General features: G+C 32.5%; 1 protein-coding gene across 2 annotated transcripts in view; it reads right to left on the minus strand.

Moving 5' to 3' along the window:
* LOC113395728 (uncharacterized) overlaps positions 1 to 12079 on the minus strand; it is a 79778-nt gene that overhangs the window by 3419 nt on the left and 64280 nt on the right. For both annotated transcript variants that reach the window (XM_026633403.2, XM_026633402.2), the window contains exons 2-6: positions 9364 to 9508; positions 8032 to 8184; positions 1568 to 1708; positions 581 to 695; positions 56 to 152 (exon numbers count right to left, since the gene is read on the minus strand). In XM_026633403.2, coding sequence (XP_026489188.2) covers positions 56 to 152; positions 581 to 695; positions 1568 to 1708; positions 8032 to 8184; positions 9364 to 9469 — 612 coding nt within the window. In that variant the 5' untranslated portion in view covers positions 9470 to 9508. The remainder of the gene's footprint in view (positions 1 to 55; positions 153 to 580; positions 696 to 1567; positions 1709 to 8031; positions 8185 to 9363; positions 9509 to 12079) is intronic.

Here is a 12079-nt window from a genome sequence, read left to right on the forward strand (position 1 = left end):
CCAAAATTGTATTTAAAAAAACATATTTTTCCCATAATTTAAATAATCGTGTTACCTGAGAATGCAAAAGTTTAGAATCCCGTAGCAGTGAGACGTTCATTAGTCGAGGATTTGGTGTATTGAAAATGGTGCGGTTTTCCCTCCATCTTGCTCTGAAAATATACAAAATATAATAAGAAATACACTTCAAGCTAATATAATCACATAGGTATTACCTGCCTATAAATATATGTATAGCATAACCTAAGCACTGCAAGAAACATTAACCGCCCTTACCGATGTAAGGCAATCCAATATGCTACAAACATTCGGAGCTAAGGTCTATGTTATGGCCCTCGAGCCTGTTACACTGACTCACTCACCTTTCAAACCGAAACACACCAATAGTAAAATGATACGTTCATTTGCATATTTATATTTAGTACTATATACATATATATGTTTGCAAATGTTTGTGTTAGTCTATGATTTTACATAATTTGTTCCATAGAAGAAAAAAACAAATATCAATGTTGTCATGCAAACTGTCCTTCTTTTTTTTAAATAGTTATTAATTGAGAAGATAATATTAAAAGCTTACCGGCTAAAGAGACGAAGTACGACGCAAATAATGACAAACATCAGAGCCATGCCGACCAACACTCCGATCATAGCAGGATCTAGAGTACGAGTTGATTCTTCAACTTGTTTCACCGCTACAAAGAAAAAGTACTAATGTATATATTTATAACATTAATTGATACCAAATATTCACGCATGGGTTAGTAAGGATCATCTTCTCAGTGGGTCACAAATTTATTCCGTGTAATATAGAAAACATTTACATGACAAAGCAGAAATTGAAATAAATAGAATCAGACAATGTTTATAACAATAGGTTACTGCCATCATTATTTCGAGTGACCATTCCTTTTTTTTTGTTTATTCATTCTCCATTGGACTCCAATTAACAAAACATATCGAGTTTAGCCGAAACAATAGACAGACCGACAGAGAGTTAGACAAAACATTTTGAAATTCTTTTGTTATAATTACCGTACATACTTTCATATTATGCATTTAGTATAGAGCTATTGTATTGACATTCCGAACTGGCATTTAAATTTTTATACATTATGATTGTTAAAAAATAAATGTACAGAACGTACAAAGTTGCATTAGGTGCAACAAGCGAACTTATCTCTAAATCAGTCATTATTTTTATCACGAACATTGGAGAAAATTACACGGATAATTTTAGTAAATGAAATGTCAAATTTATTACATGTGCATCACCGACATTGCAATGTATCGTTAGTTTAGAACTTTCTCATTAATATGTAGAAAATAGTTGGAGGAGAAAAGGATTATTTATTTTATATCTCTAACCATATTTAAAGAGTATATTATTAAGCTATATTTAAAGTAGATCCGTCACGTCACGAAACGCTTTATAATCACGCCTTGCAGGCAATTCTATCGTCTCCCAGCACAAGTTTATTGAATATATTACGTTAAATTTTAGGTTTCTAGATACCCTGAAAATATAATATTAATATATTAAGATAAAATGGTAAAGAATACTCACGATTACAAGCGAAACCTCCATCGACTGTCATTTCAGCGACCATCTCGTACAAGCATACGCAGCGCTCATTTCTGCACTCAGTCATGAGCACTGCCTCTTCACATTGTTGGTTGAATGCACATGTTTCATTAATGCCAGCCGCTGGAAAAGTTCATGACATTTATGATAAAATACATATATAAAATGCAGACAAAAAATTATGACCTCCCGACTGATTGGGGCCGCTACGATTTTTCGCTTGTCAGACAAAATAGTCCCACGCTAGTAATCTTAAGTCCACTCTCTATTTCCTCACCGTATCTCAACAGAACTTGATGAAATAATACACGACATTATATTATAATATATACACATGAATACAATAATCACAAATACGTGTTAATAATACTATTATTATAATAAAACAAGGGTCAGTGTCTTCCCAGAAATAGAACAAGCACTGTACACACAATTAATGCACCATCGACCGCTGGGTCTATGATGATTTGTCCTTTGTGCATGTTGTATTGTTTCATTCACCCTTCAAACCAAACATAATATTTTTTAAATATATTTATTATTGCAATTATATTAAAAAAAGTACGATGTTTGGTTATACATTGGTAGGCGGTGTTGATTGGTCTGCTGGTAGTGGCCACCACTGCCCAGGGACATCGGCGCTTTAAGATATACATATATAATATTACTTAAATCCAACGCGTCACCAACCTTGTCAACTAAGAATTTATGTTACATTACAATTCCTTGTTTTTTTGTTTTGATTTTCCTTCATATTAGAATAGAATAATATTAAGTATTGCTGTTTAATTATAGAATACTTAATACAAAGGGTGGGTGGTACATATCCAGACGGGCTTACACGAAACCCTATAAACAAGTAAATAAAACAAATCATTGCTATTTTATGATAAATTATATATTAATTTATTGACCATACTCATTAGCAGGGCCTAATCAAAGCATATAGATAAGTGGGTGATTACAATCAATTTAGTTCTACAGTAGTTATAATGCGGTACAATCATAAAGAACAATATTAAATAAACACCAAACAGTTATTTAATCCTCTGATCGATATTTTACTAAGTTTTATTTTGCTAAATTTGTGTAATTTATTACGACAGGAATTTTATTTAATAAACGTACCAGTTTCAGTGTTTGTAAATATCAAGTCACGTAGGTTCGAAATATATTATTATAAATACGAAAGTAACTCTGTCTTACCTTTTCAAGCTTAAATTGCTGAACCGATTTAAATGAAACTTGATATGAAATATCATCATCTGATTTTATATGTTGTAAAGTACGATACTATAAAGTAGGATACATATCGCGCGGGTAAAACCACGGGTTGGGCTAGTTATGATGTAACAAAAACACGGACAGAACGTCTGTGGATAAATTATACTAACATTTAAAAAAACATTTATTACCAATATTATGATTTTTTATTTAGATAGTAGTATTTTATTTTCACGGTACAAAGTTGACCACTGATCACTAAATAGCCTATTTGCTTGTCTTAATTCGTAAGAAAAATTAAGACTGGAGAAATCAATATTACGAATTTAAATTTGACCTAGAGTAAGAAGGTGGTGAATTACAAAATGTAGCGCAACAAGATAGCGCGGTAAGTTGCTTGAAGCGCTACAATTAAACTAAATAGCGGTACGAAATTACTCTACAGTGTGAAGTATTTATATGACCGAATACGCTCGTAGACAATAGAGACTAAATTGAAAAGGACAGACCCGAGGATTAGTAACCACATGCTCTGTTATACTATTACATCAAATCCTGTATGAAACATATACAATTATACATTGTATATGGAAATATATATGTATTGATACTAGGCTTGCTAACTTACAAAGCTTTAGACTCTGAATTAACCTTAAAAAAATAAAATTAAAATCTTATTAAAATGAATCGCTATTTTAATTAAACGGACACAATCTAAATATAAAACAAAAATAAATAGAAGAAAAAAAAAGATTTGAGAAGCAATGACTGCAATTACTTCCCAAATAAGTGTACCAGTTCAGCTTCCAACTTAGGTTTCAAAGCCCAATGCTGATCAATGGTACTCATTGTAGCTGTGACAATCCGTCTTTGTTACGATGTTTCATAAATAAACATAAAATAATAATATTTTATGTACAAAATGAAATTAGGCCACTATACTGCATTTAACATAAGGTCTATAATTGAAAGAAATAATTACAACAATTTAAAATATATTTTAAAACCATTACGTAGATACAACGACCTGGCACGAATGATTACAGTATTGCATTATATACTCAAAGAAGTAGCAACACGCGACGGACCAGCTCGCCTGTGTTTAATCGATGTAATGCATTTTATATATTAATATTTTATTTTTTGTAATAATATGTTGATATACAAAAGGCAGAATCAAGATAGGCCAGTGAATGAAACACCATTATCTTAATTTATATTGTAAATTCAAATCTGGGCACCGAGCTTTACAGTGATTAATTCGTGTTCATAATTCATCTTGTGCTCCGCGTAAGAAAATCTTCATGTGTTGGGTAAAATGCTCTTACATGTTTATCCATGCGGGTTGCATTGGAACAGTTAGTTATTAAAATCCAAATTAAATATATAGGGACTGACTGAATGATTTGAGCTTAGCTATGAAATAGTTTCTAAGGCTAACAATAATTATCATTCAAAATGATTGTTTGTTTATTTGAAAATAAAATATTAACAAGATACAGTTGGTACAGAAAACCAGACTCATTAGTTGAAGTCACTCTACCGATTTAAGTTTAGGCTAATCAGAAATATATAAAGTCTACTACAAGTATTAACACAATGTATATTTAAATGAATTATAATTAATGATGCTGTGATTTAATGGACTATTTATCGTCAAAACAAAGAATCCGCAAGTTTGAACTCTTCAGGGTAGTATTTTGGGGCCAATTCTATTTCTTGTTTATATAAATGACCTTTGTGGAATGCATATACCCAATGGACAAATTGTCTCCTTTGCTGACGATACCGCTATTACCTTCATCGGTAAATCTTGGCCTGAACTCCAAACTATAGCCCAGAATGGACTGAACTCCGTCCTGCATTGCATCCACTCTCTGCACCTTACAATCAGCGCTACAAAAACTAATGTCGTAAGTTTCTCCATTCGTTCAAACTTTCAACCAAAAACTCCAGTATTCCTCAAACTTCACTCTTGTTCCAAAAAACAACCCAAGCTGTCAATGTCCATCTATAACCTCGTCTGAAAAAATTAAATATCTTGGCATTGTTCTTGACAAGCGTTTAAATTTTAAAGATCATATAGAGTTATTAACAAGCAGAGTGCGCAAATTAATTTATATTTTTAAACACTAAGACATGTTGCAAATTTTTCAGTGATTAAAAGAATTTATTATGCATTATGCCAATCTCTCATTGTATACTGCATCTCATGTTGGGGTGGAAACTAATATGAAATCCTTAGAAATTTATATTTTTATATGAAACATTGACCTACCCTTTTTTATGTAAATGACAATGATTAATTGTTTATTTAATGGTTCGTGTTAAACCGCTTTTAGGGAATAGGTACGTATTAGTTTGTTTGAAAAACTCTAGCAAAGCGGATTAAAGCTTGTAATTTATTTATGAAATACTAATTATAGTTACTCATAAATTATTATTTTTTTTATTTCACACAAAAAAAACATCTATAAAACTATTACATGATTGCACTATGAGTAAAGACTTAATGTGTAATATAATATGGTCATCAAAAGAAAAACAGGTTAAGTACTGGCTATCCTAGCTAGGCTAAATTAAATAGCCTGTGTTAAGGATAATCAGTCCTCTCCCCGAAAGTTGAAATAATTAAAATACATTAGAGATCTATCGCCTGGGTATTACAAAACGTACCTTATGTTAAATGTTTATAGGTAAATAATTAATTAAATTAAAATAGGTAATGATTAAGAGGTATGATTTTTTTTTGTTTTTTTTGTGGGTGCGGGAGTGTTCGTGCGTGTTACTGTATATGCGTGTGCGTGCGTGTGTGTGCGTGCGTGTGCGTGCGTGTATGTGTGTATGGGTCAGTTGAAATTAGGTTATAGAAGTATTATATTTTTCTGTTTCATCGTACGTCTTGTTAAGCAGGAACGCAAATACCATTTTTTTACACTGAGCTGAGTGACAATTTATATATAAACAGTTCTGCATTCAGCTTATTATACAAGTAAGGACCAAGATAATAACCGAATCGTTTAGTGAAAACAAATTTTGGGGTGTGTAAGCAACAAATGTTATTTTTACGTCGTTTGTCAACGACGATGATGACAAACGACGATCATTTTATAACATTTATGTTATAAAATAATTTTATGTATTTGTAATCACTATTAATCTCATCGACCAAACAGCAACACTAAGTATCCTCGCGTTACGGTTTGAAGTTTAACTCCAAGCACAAGCAACATAACATCTTAGTTCTCATGGTCGGTGGCGTAGTTACGATGTAAATTAATATTGCACACACCAGCTCATACCAATGTTTTTAATATAAATAAATATATTATTAATCTTCAACGGTTTGTACACTTGAATCTTCTCCGATGTCGGATCAAACACACGGGCAAACATCATTTACAGTTGCTAATTATTTATTGTACGTTATTCATCTCATGCAAGGAAACATTTTAAGGAATCGATAATCTACCATAACGTTTTATGCACTTGGACACCCTCTCCTTAACAGAAGGCTTTAAAACGTAACCCATGAGAAATAAACGTGAACAAAGGATGAAGGTAAGGTGTAATTAAGCAAAAATTTATTATATACTCGTAAAAGCACTTCAAGTTAAATTTTGTGTCAATCAAATTATTTTTTATTTATATTTACCCTTTATTGTACTAAGACATTTAAAAAAATGTATAATTATATTTGAAAGCCATATTCACTCCAATTTAAAATAAAATATAAATAACTTAATAAAAGCTTTTAAGTAACTAGCTATCTAGCTTTTAGTTGACAATAAACATACTAAAGTACAACTTGTATGTGACCCACTGCTGGATCTTCTAAGACCTCATCTCCTTTTTGAGGTAAATTTTGGAGTTAATACATTAACCTACATCGGCATATTTTTCACCCTCACCGCCACACAAATTGAATTATAAACACAAAGCACTTAAAATCAGTGGTTGCCTCGGATTTGTATTCGGAAACATCGGTTAAAATTCACATTATCTAACTACTGGGCTAAAAACATTGAACTTTGGTTAAATAACAGTTGCACATTAAAATCGCTCAGTCAAAACAGACTTAAATCCTTAATTGCGTACACAGTGTTACAATATTGTTTTTTACATAATGGCGTCATAGACGAAGATGTTGGTAATACTCCGAAGGCATTATTCAAATATCCGCTTACACTGATGGAACCGTATTGGATGCATTAGCATGTCTGAAGAGGCTTTATGCCGATATTATATTGATTGATGAATTTTTAATATATCATATATCGCCAGAAGCTTATATACAAGTTGTGTAATTTTTCTACGATATAATTCTCAATAATGTCATAATTATCATCTAAGAGTATTTTCACGTATGGGTAGGTAGGGATATTGTCCAAGCCCTTCTTGGTACTATTGATACTTGGTATTCTACAACATTCACGATTGATGTGTTCCAGTTTGAAGAGTCAATGAGCTGATGAAAGGGATGATTAACATTTCTTACAATCCAATGACTAGAGACGATGGTGAGGCTTATTATCAGATATTTGGATGAGAAGGGTCCAAGCTGGAAGAGCAGGGCTGAAGGTGGATGGGAAGGGCCGAAGGTGAAAGAGAAGGTTCGAAGGTGGAAGAGAAGGATCGAAGGTGGATGAGAAGGGCTGAGGATTGGGCTCAGTGGCCTTGGGGCCTATGTCCAGCGGTGGACTAATATAGGCTGATTATGATGATTATCAGATAGCCCAGTTTAAGTAGCGAGTCCTACGGATTTTAAATTAAAAAAAAATATTAAATAATTGGGACATGGTGTCATCAATTGGAGTTCAAAGCTCATTTGCACGTTTACTTTTAATAGTAGGGCTTTGTGCCGACTCGTCTGAGTGGCTACATATTTGAACGTTAAACAGCAATACTTAATATTGTGTTCCAGTTTGATGGGTAAGTGAGCCAGTATAACTATAGGCATAGGTGACATAACATCTTAGTTCTCAAGGATGGTAGCGCATTGGCAATATAAGGAATGGTTAAGATTTCTCACAGTGCCAATTTCCATGGCAGTGGTAACCACTTACCATCAGTTGGGTTAATTGCACGTACGCCTAAATATAACATAAAAAACATTGACCGGCTAAAATAAAACAGTGACATTCGAGAAAACATATTTGGACTGTTCAGCAGCCTGTTACTACTTGAATTATTATTTTATTTACTTATTAATGGAGACTTACGTTTTCCACATTTGTCCACATAGTTGGTGACGGCGAACTCCGGGTGGCAGCGGCAAGTCTTTTGCACGCTGTCACATATGGAATCCGCAAAACCGCATTCTATCACCGTGGAGCATCCATCACCATACATGGCACCTCCGCGTTTTGATGGATCTGTAATTATGACACGGTACCTTGAAATTGAAGTATTAGGAAAAAATAAAGTAGTTTGTTTCATATTACATGTTCTTGTAATAAAAATAAAGGTAAATAATAAAATAAGGGTTAAGCCATTTAAAAAAATATTTCGGCTTATATTCTCTTCATCAACACACGCTCATAACGTAACATAAAATATATTCAGGATTATTTGTAAAAAACGAATAAACTCGCAGGGCTATATTATTTACATCGTAAACAACAATATTTACTATATGATTTTTTTATGTAATATATATATAAAAATACAAATTCATATATATATTTCAGTAAGAGAATTATCGGTCGGTTAATCAGTGTATCAAAAACTTTGGGACAATATTTATTGCCTTTTTTTTTAATCTCAGCGTTGGTCCTTAATAATGATGATTACAGTATTAAAATATCAATTCGAATTAAATATCAAAGTATCGAGATTTTAATTATATTCTAAAGTGCTTATAACAGACAAATAAAAATACAAACTTATACAATTACTTGGCACATTTATGCATTTCGTGCATATGCATGGGTAAGTTCGAAAGACGCAGTATTTAAATAAAAACCACGTCCGACAAAAATAATTGTTACTCTAGCGTTTAAAAAAAAAAAATCCCAGAAGTTTTAAGCAACGTAGTCACTTTAACCGCACTTAAAAAACGCCAGTTAGAATTGTCAACTTTTTTAAAACGACTACGGTTCTCAAAGTTTGTTAATCCCGACAGATTGTGGGTTAGATTAAATTGCAGTTAAACAGAAGTGTGCGGGTTATTCGAGCTCGGTAAAACTTTTCACTAGTTCGTTATTTTAAAAGGCTTTTTGATTAATAAAAACGGAAATGGTATTAGAATTCGAAGGCCTAACTGGATTTGTCAAAATATATAAAACTAGCGAATACGCAGTGTAGTTTACGGTAGCATAAAATAAAGCTAGCCTATCTCAAATTAAGAATATTGTAAGAGCGTACTAATACAATATCCTCTTGTAGTTTAATAACAAACTGGGTAAGAGATACAAGTATTTAAATCCAGTGCTTCGGGATGGACACCCTTATTTAATACCCACTGAACAGGCGATAAGTCAAGCATAATAATTACGTTACTAATAAATATTGATATTTTAAATAATCAAGTATATTAAAAAGTTCATACTCACCAAACGCAATAGCGGTTGTAATTTCGAGCTCGGCCGAGCAGGGCCCGAGCGCGATCAGCGCCACGAGCCCGGCGAGCGCGGCTCGCCTCGAGCGCTCGGCCAGCATGCCGCTCACTACGCCCCCCGTCACATGCCAATCAACCCTCTGCAAAAGATATGGTATATATCTTTCAGTATAAAAAACACAATCCCTTTATAGTATACCTTTATTCCGGTATATATTTATAATCTATGTGTTTATTAAAAACTCTATTACATATTCTGTTTTTTGAAATCGAAGACATTAATTATGAATTATACTATAACCATTAGAATATATAATAAAAAAAAACATCATTATGATTTTAAATTCACAAGATATTTTAATTTACAATAAATAAATAATTCCATTATCATTCGAAATTTGATTAAATTTCTAATGATAAAATTATCATTGTAACAGATTAAAACATAATTAACTAACTAATCGGACGCGTGTTTCGAATTTCGAACTGATTTATCTCCTGTCACCTGTCACACTGTCATGACGTATTTCAAATGAAGTTCAGTGCAAGCTGACATCAAGTCTACGCCCAATTATCGGTGATTGTGATGTCAATTCACCTCTGTATCATAAACAAAACAAAACAAAAAAATAAAATTACCTCTTTTTAATATATACAATACTAAGTTCTTTGAATACCAGTTTTAATGTCCAAAGCGTGCATCATATTGAGTCCTAATAATAATCACTGTATATTGTATTATAAAAATCAATGAGCTTATATTAATTTTATTTTAAACTTGGTGGAAATAAATATGTTATTACTAGCTGTTACCCGCGGCTTCGCTCGCGTAGAATATGAATATATTTACAATTAACTTAAAATATTACGTAAATTTAAGACCTTTGTGTATTTCAGCCCTTAGGGTAGAATATGCAGAAACATTTAAATACGTTTCTACTCATTTTTAATCAGTAGCCGAAAAATAAAGATTCACGCTTCTAACTTCAAAAATTACCGTTATTTTGACGTCAAAAATGGCGGTCCTCCAGACTATCATATATACGAAATGTCAACCCAATTTATCTCCTTAGGCGTAAAATATCCAGAAACACTTAAATGCGAATCAACTCATTTTTAATCGGTAGACCAAAAATAAAATTTCGAGCTTCTAACTTCAAAATGACGGACTTCCAGACTAACCTGTAAATGTTAAATCCTGTAAAAATATGAAACTCTATTTTTAGCTTAAAAAATGACGACTGCCATAAAAACTTTCAACTCTTATTTCTACCCCTTAGTGGTAGAATATTTAGAAACGCTTAAATACGTATCTACTTATTTTTTATAAGTATCCCAAAAATAAAGTTTCATGTTTCTATCTTAAAAAATGACGGACTTCTATACACACTTTCAACCCTTATTTTACCCCTTTAGCGGTAAAATTTCCAAAAATTCGCTCCTTAGTGGGTGTCATGGTATGTTAGTTTATAAGTATACAGACTAAAATATAAGTTATATGCTTCTAGTCCTAAAAATAACAATACTTTCAACAACTTACAACCGTTCATCCCCCTTTTCAACCCCTTACAGCACTTTTTCCAAATAAAAAGTAGACTATGTCCTTTCTAATGCTCTAGACTATTTGTGTACCAAATTTCATTGAAATCGGTCCAGTAGTTTTGACGTGAAAGCGAGACAGACAGACAGAGTTACTTTCGCATTTATAATATTAGTATAGAAGTATGGATTTTGAATTTAATACATTTTTTTGGCTGTGCTAGTGGCAATAGTTATTTTTGACTAAAGAACTCTATTAAGAATGTTAAATGTATCGGCTTCATTGTTAAACTTATAATCTTATCTGTGTCATCATATTTTCCAACGTAACAAAAAGGGAATTAGTCTAAAATTCATGCGTATTTTCCAACGTAACAATAAAAAACAAATGGGAAACTCCTAGTTAATACTTAATTGTTATTTCATATCGTATAGGCATTGATTGGACTTAACAACCAGCTTTGGGATTAGCATCAATAATTATTCACACACCCAGAGGATTATAACTTGACCCATTTACTCTGCTAGCCGTGAGTTTGATAAATTTAAATTCAGCTAGAACTAACGTCAACTAACTTCTGATTCGGACTCTCGTGACAGCTGCAATGTTAAAAAATTTGTTGATATAATATTGTATCGCAAGCGATATAATACATGAGGTGATTTCAAATAATTATATTTGTGTAAGTAATTGGAAAATAAGAAATTAAATATTACTAGGAAGTGGATATCAGTGGGACATTAGATTGGGCCTGCTATATACCACACGCATAGACAAAAATAATGCCTGGTAATTTTTTTTATGATGTAGGTAAGTGGACGAACAAATGGGCCATCTCATGGTAAGTAGTCACCCCCGCCCATAGACAAAGGCGCTGTAAGAAATATTAACCATTCCTTACATCAATGTGCCACCAACCTTGGGAACTCAGATGTTGTGTCCCTTGTGCCTGTAGTTACACTGGCTCACTCACCCTTCAAACCGGAATACAACAATACTGGGTATTTGTTTGACAGTAGAATATCTGATGAGTGGGTGGTACCTACCCACAGGGGCTAGCACAAAGCCCTACCACCAAGTAAAAAGTATAAAATTACTCAAAAATTTTTGATTAATAGATTATAAGTTACTCTTTAAATATTATAATTACGATCCCTAGAGTTATAAACTA

The sequence above is a fragment of the Vanessa tameamea genome, chromosome 7 (assembly GCF_037043105.1).
Source record: "Vanessa tameamea isolate UH-Manoa-2023 chromosome 7, ilVanTame1 primary haplotype, whole genome shotgun sequence".
NCBI lineage: Eukaryota > Metazoa > Arthropoda > Insecta > Lepidoptera > Nymphalidae > Vanessa > Vanessa tameamea.